Source organism: Ostrinia furnacalis, unplaced genomic scaffold (genome assembly GCF_004193835.3).
Source record: "Ostrinia furnacalis isolate ACB-3 unplaced genomic scaffold, ASM419383v2 OfSCF0373, whole genome shotgun sequence".
Classification (NCBI taxonomy): domain Eukaryota; kingdom Metazoa; phylum Arthropoda; class Insecta; order Lepidoptera; family Crambidae; genus Ostrinia; species Ostrinia furnacalis.
This window is the reverse complement of record NW_021130612.1, coordinates 537849-564581: the sequence shown is the minus strand read 5'-3', so window position 1 is coordinate 564581 and position 26733 is coordinate 537849. Positions and strand designations below refer to the sequence as shown.

The 26733-nt window shown below is 36.7% G+C and overlaps 1 protein-coding gene across 1 annotated transcript in view; it reads right to left on the bottom strand.

The window, feature by feature from the left end:
• The window catches only part of LOC114361372 (uncharacterized), a 43738-nt gene that overhangs the window by 14669 nt on the left and 2336 nt on the right, over positions 1-26733 (bottom strand). Inside the window, exons 2-8 of the mRNA XM_028316369.1 lie at positions 9792-10526; positions 8041-8196; positions 7326-7619; positions 4899-5082; positions 3048-3204; positions 2153-2412; positions 152-353 (exon numbers count right to left, since the gene is read on the bottom strand). Coding sequence (XP_028172170.1) covers positions 152-353; positions 2153-2412; positions 3048-3204; positions 4899-5082; positions 7326-7619; positions 8041-8196; positions 9792-10507 — 1969 coding nt within the window. The 5' untranslated portion in view covers positions 10508-10526. The remainder of the gene's footprint in view (positions 1-151; positions 354-2152; positions 2413-3047; positions 3205-4898; positions 5083-7325; positions 7620-8040; positions 8197-9791; positions 10527-26733) is intronic.

The window sequence follows — 26733 nt, the reverse complement described above, 5'->3', positions numbered from 1 at the left end:
ATTTAAAAAGTAAAAAAACTATTTTAAAACCCCTGGAACTAATATTATTTAAGGCGACATAAATCATGGTTATGGAAAAAATAACTGAACTCTATTCTAACTTAACGAAATTCCTTAGGTCTTATACCATAAGAGGTGGTAATATACTGACCTGTCTGCTGAATATTGGCTATCAACCACTCGTCCTTCCCAGCCGATATGTTCTTGACCTCGATCGCCCTCTCTCCCCTCAGCCAGACCCGTGGCCTGGTGGACTTGAAGTCCTTCTCCGAAGCAGTGGTGTAAGACACCGGTATCCACCACACGGGAGACGTCTGATTGTCCGCCGTGTTGTTGATGAGAACGAAGCGCTCCTAGAAGATAATGAAAGAATTGAAAATTAGTGAGATTTTAACCAAACTAAATTGCCATTGAAATAATAAGAAGAACATACAGTGTGAGTCACGTTTTAAAGTGTACATATGAAAATAGATGAAACAAGACCTATTTTTATCGACAAAAAAGAGGTCAAAATTTTTTTGAGATTTTTTTTAAATTTTTTATAGATTTTTTTTTCTTCCAATTACTTATTGTAAAGAAAACGTAATAACTTTTAAACTAAGCGGTGTATCCTGATAAAGTAAAAACAGTAATAATGCTAAATAACAGGCGATACTAAAAAAATACATAAAATATACAAAAAATGCCAACAAATAATAAAAAATTATACTTTTTGAAAAAAATCTGCTTTTAAATTCGTGTTTTTTTGGTTATTTGATCAATTTCTCCAAAAAATGCCCCTATAACAGGTGGTTTTTATTACTTTTTATTATTCTCTATCGTATTATCTTTGTAAAACCAAAAATCGCATGTCTCTATCCCTATCACAACATTTGCTATGAACGTTTGAACAAAGGCCTGCCACAACATTATTCTCCGCTACAGGTAGAGACAATTTTAATTTTAACTAAAATGCTTAATTTACTTCGAAATTTTTTGTTTTTATTTGAAATCCAACTTGTCTTTATCAAACTTACAAATCGAGAGCCATTTTCAGTTTCGTTCATAACAATGCTTTGAATGGCGCGCCCGGAGAGGCTTAGTTCAAACGATCATTGCAAACGTTGTGATAGGGATAGAGACATGCGATTTTTGGTTTTACAAAGGTAATACGATAGAGAATAATATAAAGTAATAAAAACCACCGGATATAGGGGCATTTTTGGAGAAATTTATCAAATAACCAAAAAAACACGAATTTTAAAGCAGATTTTTTTCAAAAAGTATCATTTTTTATTATTTGTTGGCCTTTTTTGTGTATTTTATGTATTTTTTTAGTATCGCCTGTTATTTAGCATTATTACTGTTTTTATTTTATTAGGATATACCGCTTAGTTTAAAAGTTATTACGTTTTCTTTACTATAAGTAATTGGAAGAAAAAAAAATCTATAAAAAATTTAAAAAAAATCTCAAAATTTTTTGACCTCTATTTTGTCGATAAAAATAGGTCTAGTTTCATCTATTTTCATATGTACACTTTAACGTGACTCACACTGTATAGGTTTAACAATAGGTGACCATTCTAGGGTCTAAGTAGCTACAATTAGTAGTTGCGAGGAACTATAATATGCCATGTACTGTAAGATCATTCCACAAAAAGTTTACGAGTGTAAAAATAACTGCAATTAATCATCAACATTATAATCGTCCTTAATCTCTGTTAAGCATAGCTAATTAAAACAACTGATCAATCAATATTGGATTCATTCCTAATTTGACAATGATAGTTATTGTGGATTTATGAAGAACAGCATTGTCAAGACTAGGCAAAATAATACCACCTCGTCAATTGGGATGATGATGATGACTGGGTAATTAAATCGAAATTCTATTTTGTCCGTCAGACAGATAATAAAAAAATGGAAACGTATTTTTTTTTTTCATAATCGAATAATGACAGTATTATTTGAGTTGAAAAGTCGCGTGTCGTCGCTTTTGAGTAAAAAATCTATATAGGCGTGACGTAACGCGCCATTTCAACTCGATGTAGCACTGTTATTATTTAATTATGAAAGAAAATAAAAAATACCTAGCTACGTGTCTAATATTTTCTAATTGTCTGTCTGACAGACAAAATAATTGAAAGTCATCTAGCCTGTCAGAGGTACTGACCTGTCTTAAAGATACGACTCCACTGTCGTAATCCCTCGTAATGGTTAGGACTGGGAAACCAGTCTGCAAAGTCCAGGAGTCCATGATGACGGCTACATCGGCGTCCAAAGCGCCCCTCTGGTGGGCGGCGTTGGTGAGAGCGCTCCAGAGGTCTCTCTGTTCCGCATCACCATACTTCTTCGCGTTGAGGTAGTCCGTGATCCCGGAGTTGAAGACGTCGTCGGTGAGGAAATGGTTCATCATGCGGAGGATGGCGGAGCCTGTGAGTCACAGTTGTAATACTTAGTGTTAGTGGCCATAATGAGTGCCCTGAGTCCCCGAACAACTGCACGCAGGAGAATTTAATGAAGTCTACTGACAATGCCACTCTTGTAGCGGAGTTTTGGGCTGACACTGTGTAGGTTTGTTGTCGACACGATAAAAGGAAGAAGTGGCTATAATTCGATTACAAGGAGATAAAAACAATCGATATGATGATCCGCAGATTTTTGCAACATCTCAAGTAAAGCTATCGGCGTGACAAAGTTTAACGCCAAAATGTGGCGTACACTTACATTAAAAAAAACTATTTGTAGTTGAATACATAGGGATCTATGTCTTGAATTGGTAAACTTTTTTCTTTTTTTTTTATGTGACAGGAGGCAAACGAGCAGACGGATCACCTGATGGTAAGTGATTACCGTCGCCCATAGACACCCGCATAAACTCATGAATATTCGGTTACCGGAAGACTGCTATAACACTGTTTTTACTTTGACCCTTTGAATGTTGTGAGAAAAATATATTTTTCATTGATTTCGAACCTTATTCAATCTCAATAAAGATCATTATAGTTACGATGTCAACAATTCAGTCACAACCAGTAAAAGATTTAAGACAGTGTGGTTATGTTTACCTTTCCCATAAGAGATCTTGTCAAATATGGCCCCGATCTCCTCAGGGTTGCCGACTTCTACCGAGATCTGGTGGGAGGACGTCAAAGCGTCCAGTTTGAAGACGCTCTGCACCTCATTCAGGACGAACACCTCCATCGACTCCCATGTTTTCTCCACCTGTATAAGAAAAGAAAACATATTTTTACTAACACTGTCTATGGAAGTTAGATACATCCCGTAGGAAAAGTGGTTTAAGGCACAATTCACAATACGATTATATTAATACACGTATTTTAACACAAGAATTGAAATCTACTAATCATCATTATCTTTTTAAATAATCTCCGTGTTTAATTTTACTCACGCTTCACCATTTTTTACGATACCAAAGTGTGAGAACTAACGCCATTGAAGACATTCGCTACCGACAAGATGGCTTTCTTTTCCTTGTGAACAAATTATGTCATAACCACCGGTTGAGTAAGTGTTACTAGTAATTAAGTAATGCATGTTTTATCTTGGTTCTATTGTTAAAAACAACAACATTGTCGGCATACAAGTTAAGTTACGCGACCCCGCGAAATGTCATGGTAGACAGTTGATTGCTCGCTCTGCGATGCTACAAAAAGTGGTGTCTTAGACCCAGAACAGACGGTGTAACGAAACTTTCAAACTGGTCGCGTCATGTGTGGTCTCTCAACGGACGCTATGGCAGAAACTTGGATGCAACTCAAAAGTAACTAGCAGTTGCAGTTTCGTTGCAGTTTCGTTGCAGTTTCGTTTCACCGTCTGTTCTGGGCCTTAAATAACCCTTTTGTAAGAAACAAACAACTGAATAATTTACGAGTAAGAATTGTAAATACACGAGTAGATATAGGAAGGCTGGAATAGGCTACTTAAGCCGATGAAAATCAGAAACCGTAATTAATCGATTTAATACGAGTATATGTAACTGAAACTTTATTATTCGGAGAGCTGTACTCGTCTTTACCATGAACGTGGGAGCTATAAAGTTGCCACAACCGCTCTGCTAAAAGTTAAACGACAGACAGGTAGGAATAGATATTGAGAGAGAGAAAGAGCAGGAGAGATATAAAGAGAGAGAGAGAGAGAGAAAGAGAAAACATAATACTTACGGCATCTACAGCTACGTACTCCACGTAGCTAGCGAAGCCCTCATTGAGCCAGATATCAGACCATCAGGCTGGGGCGGGGTCACCAGGTTGCCGAACCACTGGTGCGCGATCTCGTGTGCCACCACAGAGTGACGGAGATAGCAAGAGAGAGTGAAACTTACGGCATCCACAGCTACGTACTCCACGTAGCTAGCGAAGCCTTCGTTGAGCCAGATGTCGGACCACCAAGCCGGGGTCACCAGGTTGCCGAACCACTGGTGCGCGATCTCGTGAGCCACCACAGAGTGAGGGAGATAGCAAAAGAGAGAGAAAGACAGTGCGAAACTTACGGCATCCACAGCTACGTACTCCACGTAGCATAGCGCGATTTTATATGCCATCACAGAGTGAGGAAACTAACAAGAAAGAGAGCAAAACTTACGGCATCCACAGCTACGTACTCCACGTAGCTAGCGAAGCCCTCGTTGAGCCAGATGTCGGACCACCAGGCCGGGGTCACCAGGTTGCCGAACCACTGGTGCGCGATCTCGTGTGCCATTACAGAGTGAGGGAGATAGCAAGAGAGAGAAAAACTTACGGCATCCACAGCTACGTACTCCACGTAGCTAGCGAAGCCTTCATTGAGCCAGATGTCGGACCACCAGGCCGGGGTCACCAGGTTGCCGAACCACTGGTGAGCGATCTCGAGTGCCATCACAGAGTGAGGGAGATAGTAAGAGAGAGAGAGAGACTTACGGCATCCACAGCTACGTACTCCACGTAGCTAGCGAAGCCCTCATTGAGCCAGATGTCAGACCACCAGGCCGGGGTCACCAGGTTGCCGAACCACTGGTGCGCGATCTCGTGAGCCACTACTGCAGCCACGCGCGCCTTGGCCGTTGTAGGGTAAATGTTGTTGTCGTACAACATTGCTATTTCTCTGTGGAAGGAGATTGAAGTTTCCAGATTAAGCACTGATCGGAAAGCAATTCTATAACTATTCATTTAAACAATAACTTCACATACAAATCGCTAAACAAATATTGATGAATTTTGATATAAAGAAAGTGATGACACTTAGGAAAAGGACACAGATAAGCTACCCTATTCTCAAGATTGGATAAATGGAAGAGAGGGGCTCTAAATTGTGTTGTGTTGTGTATGGAAAACCCATACTTAGTTGTAAATATTTTTGTGATCATAAGCTTAGTAATCAACAAAATGTTTTCGGGTTAAATAATTAATTTACTAATCTTTTATTTTATGCTAGACAAGGCAGGTATTTGACCACAATCGCACCTGGTGTTAAGTGAGACGCAGTCTAGGATGGTACATATCTGCCCTGTAATCCCATCTAGTCTGTTATTAGCTATTAAAAACAAGACCTCGAAGATCAATCAAAGCTAAATTAGCTAATAAACACCCTACATATGCCTACGTAATTGGGTAAAAACGCAATTTGAACGGGTGGCATGCGACCCAATCTCGGGCGATTGAGTCACCCCGTCCGAGGGAAGATAGATGGGCCCGCTCCGCCACTAATGAAGTGTCACCACTCGACACAAGGGTGGCCAAGACGTTTGATTACACTCGGACATGGTCAAGGTTGTACAAAATACGTACGAAGTCAAGAAGACCCAACATCATCTATACTTCTATACTAATATCTATACTAATATTATAAATGCGAAAGTAACTCTGTCTGTCTGTCTGTCTTGCTTTCACGCCTAAACCACTCAACCGATTTTGATAAAATTTGGCAGAGATAGTTTGAGTCCCAGAAAGGACATAGGATAGTTTTTATCCCGGTTTTGAAACAGGGACGCGAGCGATGAAGTTTTTCTGTGACAGACAAAATTCCACGCGGGCGAAGCCGCGGGCGGAAAGCTAGTTGTCAAATACGTGTGAAGTCACATTTCAGACTTTTTTGGAAGAGTTCAATTTCATATGATTATATTTTCAAAGTAACTTTGTTAGTTGTTCACTTTTATTAGTTTTAATTTTCTTTAACATTTTATTTAGAGGCCAATAATCAGTTTATACACTTTACAAAAAGTAAGTAGGTAGGTATCCACTCAATATTCTGAAAGAGTTTAAGTGCCCCTATATCCACAAATGACTAGTTAGATTATAAAATCAATCGATGTCTTCGGTAATCTAATATCGCAAAAGTTTTCATACATCGACTCTATCTATTCCTCTTACTCATATCAACATTTCAAGGTGAGTGAAAAAGTCGGATATAGTCTAGCAAACGAAATGAGGACCCTCAACCAGAATCAATTAGTTGCGGTTAACCGTTGGACATGGAAACCGTGGTTTCAGTGGAGATCACTTTTCAATCGATAGGAGTTTTATGTAGGTCATGGTATGAAAAGGTATCGTAGTTAGAAGTTCATAGTTTCTTACTTTTAACTTTTATCATTGCAACAACGTATTCATTTATTATGTAGCTTAAAACTTGACAAACAAGGACTTATCAATGCAATCGTTCAAAGTTTTATTTGGTAAAAATATAAGAATTGAAACCGAAGGAACTAAATAAATCTCAAATTAGTGATTCTTTGTAAACATGTTTTCGTTCTACCTTATTTTTCATCTAAAATTTTCATTCGGCTGTCGTAATAAAAATATAAGTTGAACTGTTTGTTTCTCAGTGGATATTTGGCTCTATGTTCAGGAGTTTGTTAGAGCCAAGCGAGCGGTTTGGCCCAGTTAGGATGATCGACTGCTTTTTATTTGCGACCTATGAAATGTTTACATTTAGCGACCGAATTTTATATCATTGGATACGACAGATCGGATGGCAATAAATTAAGGACTATCCTATCCATATCGGATAGCAATAAATTACTCCATTATGTATATTTTATTGCCCTGTCTTTTATTGAACTTCCGATCTTCTTTTATTAATATGTTTACTATAGTTACCTACATTTTACTGACTAACTGCTGGCTTTTAAAAAAATAGTTGTCTGTTTCATGATAAAAACAAGGTTTCACACCAAGGATTTACGCATCTACCCGAATGTTCGCAGAATTAAATTGGACCAATTTATTCTCACTTTCAAATAAAAGTGTATTTATACACATACATTTTTAAGAGGATCGCGGTAAGGTAAATATAGAGGGTTCGTCCATGCAAACATTTTGGAAACATTGAGATATACTTGAATAACTTACCTAAAAGTAAGCAACCCCCAATTCTCCATAGCACCGGCCTTGAAGTCAGGCAACGCTATCATATCGATCTTTGGCAGTGGGAACTTGATCTTATAATAGACTTCCAGGAACTTCAGGATCTTCGGGCCTATGTCCAGGGCATAGGCTGCAGAGGACAGGGCCTCTTTCCTGGCCCATACAGTGAAGTTCTTGTCACTCATGCTGCCAAAGTCTGTGACGGCAAAGGCGACCAGGTAGGTCGACATCGGAAGAGATTCGGCGTAGTGGTCCCATGTGTAGTCTGGTAAGGTGGCACTGCAAAGAAGAAATAAATGTATATGTAACCAAAATACTCCTAAAATTCATGCTTAGTTCCTGAACGCGTATTGCTACGCACTCTTATAAACATTTGTATTAGTTAAAAAAACATCTTTATATTTTAAATGTTCAAATTACACACAGAGCATGGAATCGTCGCGCGCCGCCCGCCGGCGATTCCATGCTCTATGAAATTACACAATACAAAATGTTCAAAAATTATTGCAAAAAATACATTGAACAATTTGATTGATCTCGTTCGAGTAGTAAGAATGCATGGAATAGCTGCTCTTAATCTGGGTATGATAAAATAAAATCATCGTGGTAAACTTATTGCCCACAAGGTGGACTGGAAATCTGAAACTGCGTTCATCTGTGGACGTCCTATGGCAGAAATGATGATGATGATGAAACTCACTGAGGTTCTCGTTCGACGTTGTTCATATTGGACACGGAGCTCATGTTGGAGGGTCGGGCGATGCTGATGGTGAAGCGAGCCTTCAGCGCCGGCTCGTCCCAGCACGGGAACGCACGGCGGGCGTCTGTGGCTTGGAACTGGGTTACGGCTATCCATCTAGAAATTTGATTTGAAAAAAAACTTGAAATCATCATCATTATATCTTTTATTTTATTATCTTCGACTAATCTGAAAAGACGTGGCGTAATAAGTTCGCATAATATTTCAAATAAGAATATTAATTATCGAATATTTTGTCGGAAAAAATTCAAGAGAATTTACATTATTATTTTATCAACAAGGCATGTAAAGAAAAACGAAACAATAAATCAAAAAGCAACTCTCTTCAGAAAATAATAAAAAGTAAAAAAACTAAAACCCAACTACGACAAAAAACGACGCTAAAAAGTTTAAAACAAGATTTTCAGAATACTGAACTGAACAAAGTTGCTAATATAGTTGCATAGTAATTTTCATGTTTGGAAAACCGCAGTCACACGTTGTCAGTGCTACGGTAGGTAGGTACTCGTATATTATGTAACGTGTGACTACGCCTTTCCAAACATGAAAATTACTATGCAACTACATTAGCAACTTTGTTCAGTTCAGTATTCTGAAAATCTTGTTTTATACTTTTTCAGCGTCGTTTTTTGTCGTAGTTGGGTTTTAGTTTTTTTACTTTTTATTATTTGTACTATTTTGGTGATAAAGTGTATTTGTGGCGCATAATATTACCAAAAGTTAAATTGATGAACTAATAAGTAGTAAAGAAGCTATGAACGCATAGATGTGAATTATATGCAATCAGCCCATGAATACAGGTAAAGTCACAAGCAAATGCTAGTAATATATATATATATATTCAAAATGTACAAGTAAAGCGCTTTCAAATGATACCAAACACGGCATATTTATCTTAACTTTATTTTTTTACTCTCTATGTTTTGTCCGCTAGAGGGCGCCACATTAGATTTTGTGAAACCCCATGTAGCCTATAACCAGCGGACAATTAAGACGCTTCTAATGATATGTCATTTGTCGAATTCTGATAAGTAGTTTAGAAGTTACGAGGGTACACATGAACATACATACATACATACATATATAGCCTGTTAAAATCATAACCCTCCTTTTGCTTTGCCGTAGTCGGGTAAAAAAGATGCAATCGTTTTTGTTTACACATTGTTCTTGCACTTAATAACTGTAACTAAACATCCTTGCGCCGTCTCATAAGAGTTAAATAAGCAATTTGTATGCCGCATCACCAGCCATTTATCGTAGTTGCTGGACATTCCGCGTTTTGCTGACCTCCCACTCGGAATATCAACTAATGATCCATTGTACACTTAAATTGCTTTAATATTGATCCTGCGATGTTATGAGACCAGTTAGTTAACGAACGAAAATCAGAATTTCAAACTAGAATCCGTCTGGAAGTTGGACACTGTTCAAATTGTTATTTCCTTCTTATGCTGATAGAATACGTAATGCAGTCAAATGACTAACGTAATCAAGAGACCGTTTTATAGCTACTCCGTATTTGGGAAGCGTATAAAGATTTAACGTACCAATTGCTATATTAGTAGAACCTACTGATTCGTTTATGACTCAGGCGTGAGTTTAAAAAATATATTTAAGGGTACTGACCGTTCGGCTATGTAATGTAAAATTAGATTTGGTTTATACTTTAAAAATGCGAATATTTTGCTTACCTCGTCACATTTTTCTCCTCGTATGAACTTCTGTAGAAACCGTGAAGGTTATCGTTTAAGATTCCAGTGTACGTGATATTTAGCACGTACTGCCGCCCAGCCTTTAGCGTTTCGTTCAGCTCCAACACGTGGAATTGCCTTGGCACATCCTCCGTTCTCCTCACGATCCTGATGGATCTGTTGTCAGCTTTCTCAAACAAACTTATATTATGAAACGTGAGTTCAACACCATGGAAGGTCACTCGGTTGGTATCGTTTTTCACAGTTAACACTACACTAATTTCACCATCGAAAGTAAAGTTACCCTCGTAAATGTATGGAGTCAACTTGAGTTTGTATCTGTCAGGTTTGACGTTAGTTGGCAATCGCACATCAGTTATCGCGGCTTCGGCGACTTCTGTGGTTGTCAACAGAGTCGTTGTTTCTAAAGGCAGAACACTTTTACTACTTTCAGTACTAAGAGGTATCACTAAGAGTTTGGATTGGTCACAGTGGGTAAGTTCGTATTTGGTGACGTTGGCCAGCTGATCAGTTCTGGGGCAGGCCGCGAAGTTGTACACGATGAAGGAGGTGGCTACGAGGGCCAGGGCGAAGATGACGAGGATGACGAAGGCCAGGCCCTTGGAGAGGTAGACCCCTCGCTTGGTCTTCGTGGAGAAGTCGCAGGAAGGCGGGTTGCCGTCCATGATGCCGAGGGATTCGCGAGCCTGCGTCATCACATCACCGACATGTTATCTGAAAATAGAAAGTTAAATGTAACTTTTAATGGAACATATTTAATTTATTTTAATGGGATAGGACACAATTCTGCTGATGAACGCCATTTTTTAATGTATTTTGTAAGACTTTTTCATTGAATTGCGACTGATTAATCAAATGAGGAACCAATAAAAATTCTGTGGAAAAAAAGAGATATGTCATAAATATTTTATTAGCCCATACAATAAATAATGAAATTACCGTGAATTGGCTGATAACTTCCTTTTTCCTTGCCGTTCCCATTACTCAACGAGGCAATCATAATATTATTGTCGTTATGATTTCCATTTACTTCGAATAATAATATAATTTTGGTCACAAATGTTGGTCCCGGAAATTCCAGCACAATGGAGGTATGTCAATAATCTCCTACTACAAGTAACAATAAACAGTATGCCTCCAAAATCATGTAAATGTTGCCAAAACGAAACCATACGGCTCGTGAAAAAGTTGTCAGATCTCATGTAGAGCTTCTAACTTTGCACCTTAATCAAAATAATATATGTAAAAGGTAATTAAATAAATAGTGTAAAGTAATTGGCATATTGTCATTTGCATCTACTTCTATCAATTTATCTTGGGCATGTACTTAGGCAGCTCATATAACAGCAGGGTTATAAAATAAATTCTTCACTTACTTAAATTATGAAGTAAAGTAATATTCAGGAAATATCACTTACTACCTTATGACGTAAAGTTATATTCGTAGAATAGGCCTGCTGTGCCAAAAAACATTATATTTTGTGACATCGAATTCATTTTAGTTGGAAAAGTTATTCTCATAACAATGCTCGTGTAACTTCGTACTATCACGCGAAGATGGAAGAATGAATTCATGTGTTAACGGTCTTGTCACACAATATCCTCGGTTTTGTTTGGGAAAATGACCCCTAAGTTCTACGTCGTAGGGATAGTTTGATTATAGCGTTATACAGGGTAAAAAATGATTGGCATCCTTTTAACAAAAGACTCTACTCATGATACATAGTACATTAAAATATGAGACAAATCCAATAAGGTTTTTTGTCTTTATTTTTATTAATTATTTGTATTATTGTGCTCATAGAAAGAGTTTAAAACGATTTTGCAATCAACAATACATCAGACTATACATTTTTGTTCCAAAATAACACGTATTACATCGAAATACAGTTAAGCGTTAAGCTTCATGTGCTGTCGTCTGTACAAGCCATTATAGCCATTTTGAGTCATTGGATTTATTTTATTTTATTTATTTTATTTGGTGCACAAAACAGGGATACAACCATAACATACAAAGCGTTTAAAGCAGGTTATACAGTATAACTTGTTGCAGCTCCAATAACAAGTGCACACAACATACAAATCGAGTTAACAATATACATAATTTGTCTCATATTTGGGGCTTGTACCTACCATGTATCATGAGAGTAGAGTCTTATTTTAAATGCCAATGATTTAAACACCCTGTATAATAAGTAAGTCGTGGATGAGTTGCGGCATCACGCTCGTCTTCTCCGACCCTATGAAGACACATCAGTGAGGGCGTCGACCTCTTAGTTATTAAGATAGATCGTAGGCAAAGATTTCATTCAGTGATGCTCTACGATCAAGATTTCTGAGAGATTTGGGATACAATGACGGTGGCGACATCATAGTTTTTGGCACAATGAACATGTAAAGTACAATAGTAGAGTCACTTGTTTGATGTTCTCAGAATAATGGCACTTAAAAGAAAAGGGCGCTCAAATGACTTTAAAAAAAATCGACTTCAAATGCGTGAACACAGATAATACCTATTCAAAAAAAAAATGATCGTTCAAATTGTATCATAATCGGCGGAGATATTGCGTATAAAAAAGTTCATCCCCAATTTTCCACCCTTGGGGGTTGTTTTTTTATTATTAAATTTAAATGAGACCACCCTTGAGGTGTTACCTATACGCCGAAAAAAGATTTGTTCAAATCGGTTCATAATTGGCGGAGTTATCGCGTAACAAACATAGAAAAAAAAACATACGGGTCGAATTGAGAACCTCCTCCTTTTTTTGAAGTCGGTTGAAAAGAAATGAGTCTTGAACCTAGATCTTCTACTGCAAAAATATTTCTTAGAACTTTCAACTTTTGGTTTCAAGTGTTCAATTACTTTATCAGTATATGAAATTGATTCATATCGAACTGTTATTGGCTCAATTTAAAAGAAAAAATAGTTAGCTGAATCCTATGCTATGATACCCAAAAATGTTTATCCTCATATTTACTATGCGTTGCAACAACAAATAGAACACTTAACTACTGGTAAAGCTGATCAATAACAAGAATAATAATAGGGCGATTGGTTCCAACACACTTCGTAAAATCGAATGGATGTGAAAAGGCGTACATTATTGGCCCCTTTTCTATTAACAATCAGCCAAATGTTACCATTCACACCCTTGGGGCAGTCCCATTGTTAGGTCCCATTGATGACAATGAATCGGATGGTAAAATGGTAAGTGTTCAAACTTCGAGTTTTGATTATATTGTTAATTTTGAGTATACGAATACGTCGGTCATAAAACAGTTAAAAGTTATCTATATATATAAAAGAAAGTCGTGTTAGTTACTCCACTTATAACTCAAGAACGGCTGAACCGATTTAGCTGAAAATTGTCAGGGAGGTAGTTTAGAGCCAGGAGAAGGACATAGGATACTTTTTATCCCGTTAGAAATTAAAAAAAAGTCTGCTTATTTATTGCCATTAGGGCGGAACAAAGTTCGCCGGGTCAGCTAGTTGGTCATAAAACAAACATAATTTAAAAGATGGCTTAAAGCCCCTATTCAATAACTGTATTGTTATTCAGAGAAATGATCGTTTTCTTTGTGAAGATAAAGATAGGGATATCTAACTTATGTACCTATAGTAAAATGTATTAAAAAAAACTATACTTTTTATTAACCTATGCATGGATTCTTTAATAGTTTAATGGATTATACCAATTTCAAACATAACGTGGCTAATATGTCTAAATTTTGCTGTTTTATTTTACCTATGAAATCTTCATCAAATAACTATCGCTGTCAATACATAATATCTAAGCACTAGGTACTAACCGTGACCAAACCCTTCTGGGTGGCTTTAAAGTTAAGTATACTAAAACTCAGTAAATTCATTCAAGAACACGTCTACCCCTTCAGCTATCGGTTTTACGGCTCGTCGTCCAATATCACATCAAATTCCTTATCCTTTAAACTATATTGACTACTTTATTTCTTTTTTAGGATTATTTTATTCCAATGTCTTAAACCCTTGTTTTGTCTCCTGTCATCCGCTTTGCACTGGAGAGAAGTCGAACCTTAACTTTGAACTCCTAACTCCTAAGTTCTTCTGATTAAGTACGTTGCGGGTCCAATGACAGTTTAACTTTTCCCCGGGACAAACTTGACCTTCACTGGTTGGGATTTTTTGGCGGTCAAGCGTAGATCCTGGCTACACAGGAGTTGCAACTATGGGAACGAGAGGTGGGAATAGTCCCGTTGTCATAATCTTAGTCTTCAGTACCTGCAGTATGTATTGCGAATCCGACTACACTTAGCCAATTCACGCCAACAATTGTCAGACGAGATATTTGGTGACACTGGCTATTGTTGACGCCCATTGTAGACTTGTAAGTAAATTGCTAGGACACTTTATGCAACAGACGACCTTATTTCTTATGAGATACGTCATACTTTATGGTTTTGTATTTAAAACGTTTGTATTTTCCCCTGTAGTAATAACAAAATTGCAGAAAACAATTACAAAGTAATCGAAATTAGTAATCGAAAACTCAGGGATTAGTATGTTCCTCTTTTTATCCACAACGAGAAAGCTCTTGACCTGCATCTTACCTGATGGAAAGTGTTGATTAAGCCGAAGGTGGAAGCAAGCTTCACCCGGAATCCTTAACCGCATATTGTAGGTATTTCCTTCATTTTGCACTAGATAAGATGTTAGATCAATTTTCAATTCGCTTAGTAAGCTACTTTACTATAAAATGCTACAAATGATTCAATTTGATTAGCAGAATAAACAAGAACCTAATTAGTTTATTAAAACTGAAACTAACGGAGCTGAACAAACTAATTTGATCAAAACGAGATTAGATCTAGATGTGCAGTAGACGGCAGATCAAACTTTGACCCAGTTAAGATGCATGTGTTTGCTGCATCTGTGATGCGCGTTATTATATTGAGTGTGGTGCAAGATGAGTTTAAGTGCCCTGGAAAGGGCCTATGTACTGAATAAAATATTTGAATTTGAATTTGATGAGTTTACTCTAATTTTCACAAATCTATTTGACTTTAAAGCGACACAAGCCTGCGAGCCTAGTGCAGAAATTGTGGTTTTTACATCCCAGATAATATTTAATTTTGTGAATAAAGATTATTTATTTATTATAGCTTTTGCCCGCGGCTTCACCCGCGTGAAATTTCGTTTGTCACAGATCGTCGTAAATTATAGCCTATATGTTATTCTGGGTTATAAACATTAATACTGTAAAGTTTCATCAAAATCCGTTCGGTAGTTTTTGCGTGAAAGAGTAACAAACATTCAGACATCCAAACTTTCGCATTTATAATATTACTCGTAGTAGGAAGTAGGATTTATTTATTTATTTATTAAGAACTAGATCTGTAGCAAATCTAGAGCTATGTTATAAAGCTCTAGTATCTTTACTATCTGACTCCAAACATTCAACTTTAATTACAATGTTGAACTAACAACAGTTGTAAAAAAAATTTCAGAGTAAAAACCATGGAAATGATAAAGTAATTTTACATTCATTATGTAAAATTGTCTCATAAAAGAGCGTGAGAAAGTTTTAATCCTACATCTTTGTAGTTTCTTATCTGAGAATATTGCTTCAAAATACTTTCAAAGTAACTTGAACACAAAAGTAAACAATCTATTTTAAATTCAACTTATTCAATACAGGGAAGTCATATGAAAATTATTATTTAGATATTTGAATGTAAGGCTCATTTTATTAGTCACCCTGTATATTAACACCAAATAGGAATACCTAACCTACATAAATGTGTATTCAATGTGTTCATGTAATTATTATAAATGCTAGGTGTATAATTAACATAGATAATTGAAAGTAGATCGAGTGAGCCTTAGCAAAATAATTTTCTCGGTAAACACCATTGCCTTGGTGTGAAATCATCGCATTTATAAGGCAGCTCCACACGAGGTCAAGTTGGCGGGCTCGCCATGTTAACATTGCCTCTATATTAATAGATATTAATAGATTCCGAGCAAAAACTTTCTGAACAAAGTAATTTGTCTTGACTAATTCTAACAATTACAATTTAATAAGACAGTAACAATAGCAAAAATAATTATACGAATGTTGTTATTAAATTCTGGTTCTAGTTATACTAAAATTACCGAAAAGGGTCTGTTACTTAACTACTTGAATATAATGAATACTGAGAATATCCAAAGCAAGAAGCAAATTAACCAACAATAATACTGTACTTATAACTTTAAAAACACGTTAATTTATACTCTCTAAGGATGTTAAATAGTGCTTACAAGTATTTTCCTAGTAAAATAAAATCTCATTCTGTGATTTTAAAATGTTAACATACTTCAAGTCCTCGATACAGTCAGATCAGTCAGATTCTATTTGGGAAAATAACGCACAGACATTACTATGAGGCCTCCCAGTGCGCGTGGACGCACAAGGTGACACACGGACCAATCACAGTGCTCGATTTGCTGATTCACTTAAGCAAGCATCGTTTGCGAATACGGGCGTAAGTCTCAGTAACTTATATTGCCAGTTGAAGCCGAAAAACTTATTACACTCTAAAGCTTTATAAACACAATAATAATTTCATTCACAATATCAAATCGCTGTCTCTCTTGCCTTGCTCCAGCTCGTCTATGATTACTGTAGCAGATTTCAATCAAAGCTAAACAAATTTGATTGTGTGCTCACAGTTAACCAGTTCGGTGCGGGTACGCACATCATTTTGATCCCGAGAAATTTAATACGTTAGATGAATAGACAACAAACAAAGGGTTTGGAGAATCTTTGTCCTGATGTCGTAATGTGTGATGGAAGATGAGATCAAAAGGCAAGTTATATGCACAAATGGTACTATTATTGTTCCATAGACAACAAATACCACGATTAAATGGCAGATTCGGAACGACATTCATATATACTAAATGATTACTCTGCATACTCTGCAAGTACCTTTACCTATGTAATAAAACCTAAATTGTTACGAATTAAAATTATGATGGAACAAACGCGCATAGATTTTCACAAATACAGTATTATTTTATGCACAAATTAAAACTAGGCACTTCAAACGAAAACGACTTACGTAAACATACCATGAATAAAGTAGTAGTAAGTACGAATATTTTAAGTAAATACAATTTTAATTAAAAACGCGATCTATGTATTTTCCAGCTACAGTGAAATTAAACTGATTCCACTGAAAAATTATTCGAACCTCGATTTCACTGAAAAAATCATTCGAACCTGTTGGTGTAAAGTTCACAAGAACTCGTTCTTATAAAAGCAATGAAATAATATAACTGACAGAAAGAAAGTTTCGAACTACGATCCGAAGAAAACGACTCCAATTAATCAAGTTACGGCTGTTGTAAGTTGATTTGCCAGTGATGTCTTTGGAAAGAGCAGTAGTGATGGGAAAAGTTGTAAACATACTGTTAAGTTATCGAAAGTGTACCCTTCAAGCCCCGCGAATCGAGACACAAACACAATAAATAATAAATCAATTGTTTCCCGATCTTATGAGACCGCTTGAGGTTTGATCGATGTTTTTTACATTAATAGTGGTGTGTTACATTATTTAACGCCGTTTAATTTCAACGAAAATAGCAAAGGATCAAAAGATATAAATTACATGATCAATAATTAAATTAATGCGTTCGATTTATGACAGTCGCTTAGACTTGACATAAAGATATTATTATATTGACTTGACTTAAAGATATAATATTATATCGATAAGTAACTATTCTTAAAGATGACTCTACATCACTATGCCCGACCAACTCAAACAGAAGTCGTTACAAGTTAGCAACTAAGAAAGTGGTAGTACTGATATCTTTACTACTTGGAAAGTGAGCAATAAAGTTTTTATAAAACTTACGAATCAAATGGTCAAACTTTTACTTAATAACAAAATAAGAGATTCTTTATCTCTTTCGCAATTAATGAGAAAATGTATGGCAGAAGAAGTTTTCATAAAACTTACATTCATAATGTTAGGAACATTCTCCCGCTTTTAGAATGTATGTAAGTAACATAAACCAAACGAGAAACGTGCGTTTTGTCTTGAAAATAATAATACAGCATCGATAGAGACAACAAACCGCTAAACCCAATGCTAGAAGTGGCATGTCTAACATCTATAATCTATCGACCCAAGTAGCTCTTGACACTGCAATTGTCACTACCTACTTTATTGATCGATCTTAAAAACTAACAATTGAGTGATCAATACAAAGTGTAATACCTACCGGAAAAATCTGTTCACTAATTGACGTAATTTTGAAGCAAGAAATTCAGCGTCTAGCTGACTACTGTATAGCTTAGGAAATGTTTTGTTTTTCTACAAATTAACTCCCGTATTCACAAACATTACTATGAGGTCTCACAGTGCGCGTGGACGCACAGGGTGACACACGAACTAATCACAGAGCTCTATTCAAGGCTGTGCGTTCGATTTGCTGCTTCACTTAAGCAAGTATCGTTTGTGAATACGGGCGTTAGAGTGTCTCCTGGCTAGTCATTTATTATAGCCTGACCAGGAACATAAAAACCCTCGCCATGTTGCGGAAAACTAATGGTACTAATTTCTTTTAATGGCAACAGTAACTGAAAACTTCATTGACATGTCACCTTGCATGTCAGTCTATTGCTGTCAAAGTGTAAACAAACTTTATTTTAAATGTGCGCAATTGGTTTTATGAATTAAATTGCTAAAATATTTTTATAGTCGTGAAAGAAAAGTGGTTCACAATGTGTTAAAGTATTTGTCGAAGAGAAATACTAAGGGTTCGGACAATATTTTCATTGAATAATGTTTCCGACAAAGGTTGTCAAATTGACTGTCATGTTTATCGTATAGTACAGTCCACTATGAAAATTAGCTGTGGTTTGTTTCAACTACCTATTTTAAAAATTTTGTCACTTTCTAAGTGTTGAATTTTATGGGATTGGGAAAGAAGTACCGAGTTTGAAGCGTTCATGAGCAGACATTGCAGTTGAATATTCAAGTTCTGAATTTGATTATTGATGAATAATAAAATAAATCTACTAGCTCGATTGATGGTTTCATTTAATTTATTTAAATCAGGTTACCTATAATAATATTTTTTCGTTAATTTATGAAAATATCAAATTAGCCCGTAATCCTGAATCCTGATACATAAAGTTAGCCTATTAATTTAACACAGGTACGACTGTACTCAGTGTTGCACTATCAAATGCAATTGAGGCGCCTCTATGCCAGGGTTTTTATGTTCCTGGTCAGGCTATAAGTCCGTTTTTATAGTCACTATGCGTGATAATGTGAGAACACTTAAATGGATTCTAAATTAATTATTCTTATCCACTAAAATTTTAACTTCGCGTAAGCGTAGGCACAGACCTCCGATTTTTAGTCGGCCGATAGTTGGGCCCGATTCTAATTAGTATGAAGAATCAATCGGTGTAATGTGCGCTCTTCCATACATGCCCATACTAATGACCTGCCCGACTAAACTATCGGCCGATAAAAATCAGTGGTCTGCGCCTAGGCTAAAGGTTGATCGTAATGTAGAGAAAAAAATGTAAATCGACTCTACCTTAGAAAGGATTACAAAAACTCCATCTGCCAAGGGCCTCACAATTTCCTATAGGAAATGGCGACACGTGTCACATCCCAGAGGTTCATTGTCTTCGAGGGAGAGGTTAGTTCCGTAGACCGCCCAAGTTACGATACGATGAAGTTCGATGCTACATTGTTAGAGCCATCTAAGAGTCGTTTGGTAAACTTAGTGCTAGGTAGGGCGATGTTAAACTACAATTTCCTCTTATTCTGACGTAAATAGAGTACTAGACAGTAGAAAGTATTTTATTTAGAGCAGTGGATAATGGAAGATGTATAAGAATTGAACTTCTTTAAAGCATTCTTCTAGTTGGGTTAACGACATATCCACATTTCCGACTCTATGGAACTTTGGACAATTTGATCAACCGATTTGAAATCAAATCAATCATTTTGTAGTAGCAGATGTGAGAGATACATAAAAAACAAAATGTCGTTCCCCAATCTTCAAGCAATAATGACAACTTATTGCTTTTTCATAAAGTTACAGAACGTATTGAAAATCAAATCGATACTGCAAGTTACATTGTTAAGAGACTTTTGGATTGGATTTGGATTTGAAGTGAAAACAATGAAATTGTTAATATATTCAAAAAGATAGATACAACTTGCCTTCTGATATCGAATCTATTCTGAATTTTAGGCGCTATTTCGCTTGTTGTGAACGGTGCATGTTAAACAAAAGTGTAGTCCAGCTACCGTTCCCTAACCTTGCCCAAGCGATGTGGGGCAATGGCGCTCCGCTTATTACTTTTTCACGAGGGAGCTTGCACGTGCTGTGCGAAATTATTCACGCGAACGCCACCTTTGTGTGTCAAAGCTGGGGCTAGTGTTGTCATTAGTAGTATCGATCCGATGACGCTAACAACAATATAATCGTTGAACCAAATTCTATATAAAATATATTTTTAGAGGCTCTCAAAGCGCAAGTTTTTTTACTCGTACACGTCCCAACCCTAACACTGCTTCGGGACAATATGGTCCTGTGAAGAAGCAGCGCAAGAAACTCAGTCACTATTGATAAATTGATAAGAGATTAAAATATTAAATACGCTGAATTTGATTAATTCAGCTTCTAGCTTGCAGTTTTACTATTTCGTAGTAGACAAACCTTAGATTTATTGTGTTGTGTTACAAAGTGTCGAGATCTTTGATCGAGGTCCTTGTTGTTTATATTTTTTTTTCTTAAAAAACTATTTCATATTCGATAGTTTCCCGTCGATATAACATTTGAGCATCACTAGCAAGTGCCTTGGGGATTGCCTCGGGGATTTGAATGGGTAATCTGCCGTCTGCTCTGAGGAAAACTCTTTGAGCTTTTTGCCCAATTCGTAGAAAAGGGTTTCAAGTGGTTACGCGATGTGCCAGTGAGATGGAATTCAATGGGTGCGTTTGGTGGAAAATAGAAATTGTAAGCAAAATGACGATCGCTATGGCAACTGCCGAAAACTTTCGGCTGTTTTCGGCGAGGACACGCTTGCTCCCTTCAATACTGACGTTTTTCAGCACTTGCTTTAAGTTGGTCTTGACACTGGTAGAGCAAGAAAACACAAAAAGAGAAAACAAGAAAGCCAATCTTTTAAATATTATTTTGGGGTTAATAAGCGCCTAATTTTAGTAAAAATATAAAGATATTTCGTTTCTACAATTTCAAAAAAGTCACTATAGAAATTCACCGGGAATAGCACCAAGAACCCCTTACACTGAATGTCACTATCGGGCTGTCAGGGATACGATCCATCAAAGATTAAAAGGCCATAAAAGATAAGTTGAAAAGCACCCAGGGTCCGCCATTTGTCGGTGAAGGTAAACGCGTATATACATACGAGATGATTTATATGATCTGGGCTACGTTGTATGTAAAGCTGGGTGTACATTGCCAATAAATCTAAAAAGTTTTCCTATTATTGCGGAAATCTTTCAAAAGTTACGACACAAAATTCCTATGTAACCAATGTGGAATACAATTTTGTACAATGTAATAGAGATTTGAGAAGTTGGAATAAAACAGTTCCCTGATTGATATTCATATTTTTATTGGTATTTTGACCCTCTAAAATGCTCTCTAGTCGGCGTTTAAGAAACCCAATATTACTAAGAACGAAGATATCTAGACTAGAATATCATTTATCTTTATGGTGAGAAAGTACCAGAATATTTATGATGCCAAGAAGTCTGGAGTTTCGATGACGAATCCACTCGAGTCGAGTCAAGTCTATACTCAGAACTATGATCATACATATTTCCGAAGGCCAAAGACGAATCTAATGCAATTTTCCGATCAAAGGCAATCGAGTTTATCAGTGCAATAGTCATATTACATTTGCTCTTTGCTGAGCATCGTGTCCATCGAATATGCACCATCGAATATGCACCATCGTACAGTCAGCGTCAAATAGTTCGTGACGTCTTTGTTACTTGGAATAAGGAGGTGTTATCAACTTTTTGATCACTTTGGGTTCGTTTCAGCCGAAAGACGTCCACTGCCGGACAAAGGCCTCCCCCAAGGATTTCCACAAAGACCGGTCCTGCGCCGCTCGCATCCAGGCGCCTCCCGCGACCTTCACCAGTAGGCCTAAGATGTGCGCCGTGATAACTTTTATCGACGTCAATTTGTATGCGCAAAATCGATAAAATGGCGTGATAACCGCCTATCACGGCGCGCATCTTAGGCCTACTGATCGTCGGTCCACCTAGTGGGAGGCCTGCCCACGCTACGTCTTCCGGCTCGTGGTCGCCACTCAAGAACTTTCCTGCCCCAGCGGCCGTCAGCTCTACGAGCTACATAGCTCGTAGAGGCACATGCCCTGCCCACTGTCACTTGATTTTAGCGATTCTGCGGGCTATGTCATGTCAGTCACTCTGGTTCTCCTACGGATCTCCTCATTTCTGATTCGATCACGCAGGGATATTCGATCACTTTGGGTGTCACAAACTATTTGACGCTCACTGTATAAGACTAAGTACTTGTATGTAGCAAATTTTGTTGCAAAGTACCACCTATTACAACTATGTAAGATGCTAGAGTTTTTATCCATCGTCGTATACACATACAAGTAGGTAGCTATGTGAATTGTTGGCTATTTCGCCTTCAACAGCAACTCTTTTAATTACAGGCTGGGCTACATATCAACAACGTACAACGAACTAATTTATCGCCTACAACACACTTAACACTTTATGATTTCGTATCTTCACAGGAAAAATTCAAGAATATGCTACAAAAATGTTTTAAGGTGATCCAAAATTAAACTTTTGTTTATAACCGTTTTAATTACACTATAACATTTGCCTGTCCTTATGGTTCGTAATCTTCTTAACTCTCCTTTTTGGAATCATATTCTTTCAAGTACTTAATTAAAGAAATCTTGATCTTTTAATGAGGTACTACAACTGAACTAATTGCCAGAAATCCTCTTTGTGCAAATAAAATGTCCAACTACGTACGCACTTCTAAATCGATAAACCACAGAAAAAGTGACTATTCATTTATTTGCGACCGCTAAAATACGCTCGATTTGTCACCCCTGGCCAAATTTGCGCCATTACTCGAGTAAACGTCGGACAAAATGGTCCAATAAGTGTAGGACTGGGTTAATTGGAATGTGGAGTGACTGAAAGGTATTTGGGGGGAAACTTAGTTCATAGCTACCTACATTGTCCTTTAAGGGTCCGCGTAAAGCTAGGAAAGGACGACACAGCGGAGCAAAAAATCGTTTACCAAGCTAAAACAAACAAGAATCGCACACAAATAATTCCTAACCATCATTGTGTCGTACAAGATTGAACACCATGATACTTATTGTATAAATTAAATACTTTTACTGTATCATCATTTACACTTTGGCTGGGTTGGTGCAACATCTTAATTTCATTTTAAATAAACAACTTGATCTTACTTTAACATTAACATTAGTCAAAAATCTGTCAAACTCCATACAAAAAACAACGGTTATCGTTATAGTCACTGTAAAATTAGGTGGTGCAACTCAGCCTTAGTGGATAGCTTCCTCTGGCTAGAATCGAATCAAATGGAAATCTTTGCTCATATACTATTTTATTACAAGGGTACTTATAATATTGATAGATAGTTCTACATTATCGAATCTTTAATAACTGAACAGAAATACAGGATAAGTTCAGATGATAAAGCTGGGGTGAATATTATTTTCTGCATATAAATCCTAATATTCAACATTATTCAACGTTCTTGCTCCCAGTCTGCCGTACGTGTAGTCCGCCCTTAATACCGTATGAATACATAAATCATGTTTGTTTTATGATAACGTATGCATTATGTCACTCGCTCGAGTTAAAAAGTAAATTGGAATTCGAAATTCAAATAACGATAGGAATTTGTTTTCAATAAATTATTATTATTTTTTACCAATAACCACAGACCACTCATGAATGATGGAGGTTAACTACAGTAATTCTTTAGATAGATTAATTAATTTAATAGTATGTGAAGTGACTTGACATGGCTTATTGATACTTTAAATTACTTTTAATTAATTTATCATAGTTTAAAACTTTAAAACATACAGTTTCATGTTAAATTACCATTATTAAGTGTAGGTCTGTTTTGAAATACCCTAATTGGTCTCCACGTGGATGTCTACATCGAAGAACAATGATATGCTAGCTTTTTCAATTAATTAAGGGTCAATACAACAACACATTATAATTACAATGGAAAATAAATAACGTAATAGTAATTACATACCTACTAGGTACATGCAATGTTTTAAAAATTAATCCCAAGACATACGTTTAACTGTCATGTATAATGTAAAGTAAAGATGTCTGTCTCTTTCATTTGACATGATTGTGAGAGAGACGAAACCTCTGACTAGACCTGCCTAAGTAGGTAGGTACTTGCAATGTTTTAAAAATTAATCCTAAGACACCTACTGTTTACCTGTTATGTATAGTCTAGATGTCTGTCCCTTTCATTTGCTATGTTTGTGAGAGAGACGAACACTGGTCGAAGGTCGAATTGCAGGTCAGCAAGGCATCCGACTAGATCTGAATTTGCGATTCAATGAGCCCAGGCGCGACAATTGAGACCACAATTGGGTTTTAGACGGGCATTTTATTGGAATGTACTCTCGGGTTATATTTTTAACTACCTCTGTCTGCGGCTCCGCTTGTTTTTATTTTCAGGGAACCCTAATATCTATTTAAAGTAAACTTTAGCCTAAGTTACGAGTACTAATGATTCGATTGTCAAAGAATTTTTAGACATCCTTATTTTTGTTCCAAATTCGTTGCGCTTCCCTAGTACTATTTCACTATTATTTTTATAAATACTCAATGTTTGATAAAAAAACGTACATTTTAAATAAACATCAATATCAACTTTTATAATCTAATTCTCAACACAAAAGCCAACCAAGATAATCCAAATAGAGAATAAAATACAATGTATTGTACCTACATCCAGAAAAACAAAATTACATCTAAAATGTAAACTCAACCGCTCAAAGCTTTCGGCTACGAAACATTTGGCACAACAGGCTCATAACTCATAAATGAAGTACTTGATCCCGTTTGTTGTGTATTCAAGGTTCAAGTTCATTTAGTCGCAGTAGGTTTACTTTGGGAAACGATAAGGGTGGAGTCACACAAGTTAATAGACTTAAGAGAACTTAAGTCTGTCGCCATAACAACAATGTTAACAGCATTGTTGTGTTCCGGCAGTTAGAGGTAAGATAGCCAGTTCCTCCGTGGTTGAGGATTCCGAGTGAAGCACGCTTCCACCTTCGGCCTGATCGTCACTTAGCATCAGGTGAGATACAGGCCAAGAGCTTCCTCGTTGAAGATAAAAAAAACTCTACATAAAGCTCGAAAAGTCATCGCTCATTCTCCTGCGGTGGATACTAATGATCTGATGATAATGAAACTTCACCAAAACTTTACGACACCTCGGCATGATGCTGGATAGATAGTGGATACCTGCCTGCTTGCCTTTTCGATGACATTCTTGTAAATTTCACTGAATAAACATTTTCTCATCTTATTTTCATGAGACTAGGACTCGGCTCGTATTTACAAAAGATATAAAACACTTAACCATTCGGTGATGTATGTATAAAATATATTCAGTTTACAACAAGATTTGACTTTTTTTTAGGCAGCAGCGAGCCTAACATATGGCAAGTGCTAAGAAGAAATAAAAATATAGATAGCAAGCACCAGATTTGGACGAGTTACGCCCGTATTCACAAACATTACTATGAGGTCTCACAGTGCGCGTGGACGCACAGGTGGCACACGAACCAATCACAGAGCTCTATTCAACGCTGTGCATCCGATTTGCTGCTCCATTTAAGCAAGCATCGATTGTGAATACGGGCGTAAATCACTATGAGAGGAGCCAACAACAGAGCACAATAATACCAAAATTAGATGAACCACGTCCTAGTGTACCCTCATCTTTACTCAAGTGTTAATTATCCGCCGAGTGTTTTCCATAATTGTTTCCACAACAATTGACTCTGTCGGAAAGCTCAGAAATTCGTTTAGGGAAATTGCCGGCCTGAGGCGAAGACGTAATTGTATGGACAGTAGGCATGGAACATTTCATGAATAGCAGGTGAAAAATCATATGAAATGAATTTCATTAATCACACCTGCTATTTTACTTCACATAGACTGCTATAATTTCACAGTCAACGAAATCACGAATCACATGAATTTCATTCATTCATTCGAGCGAAGTCCGTGAGCGCAGCTCTGCGAAGCGACCGAGCGAGTAAGAAGGAATGATTTGATCATGTGCGTGTTAGAAAAGGACAAGAGATGTTATGACGGACGAAACTGGGCATTTTAAATATGAACTTTAAACTCAAAGGTGTAAGGTTTAGATTTCCTTGTCATGATTCGTATGATTTCATTAGATAGCAGGCGGATGAAATGAATGATTTTCACTAGTTGCGCGGTTATTGATGTGCTGTGAAACTGTTTGTTTTTTGTTGCGCGACATAAATGAAACAGATATTGTTACATTTCATATTTTAGCTAATTAGCAATCCTTCATCATAATTCATACTTCATTAAAAGTAGCACATTATATGAAAGAGCTACATTAAAACACTGCGAATAAAAATCATTGCCTGTGAAATTTCGCATGTGAAATCATATGAAAAAAAATCATCATTTCATAGAATGAAAATGAATGAAAAATAGCAATCATTTCCATGCCTAATGGACAGTTCTACTTGAGCATAATGTTTAATTTCTATGGCGTAATATAAATTTGAAAGAAAGAAAGAAAGAAAAAATATTTATTTGGTACTAAATTTGACTCAAGTGA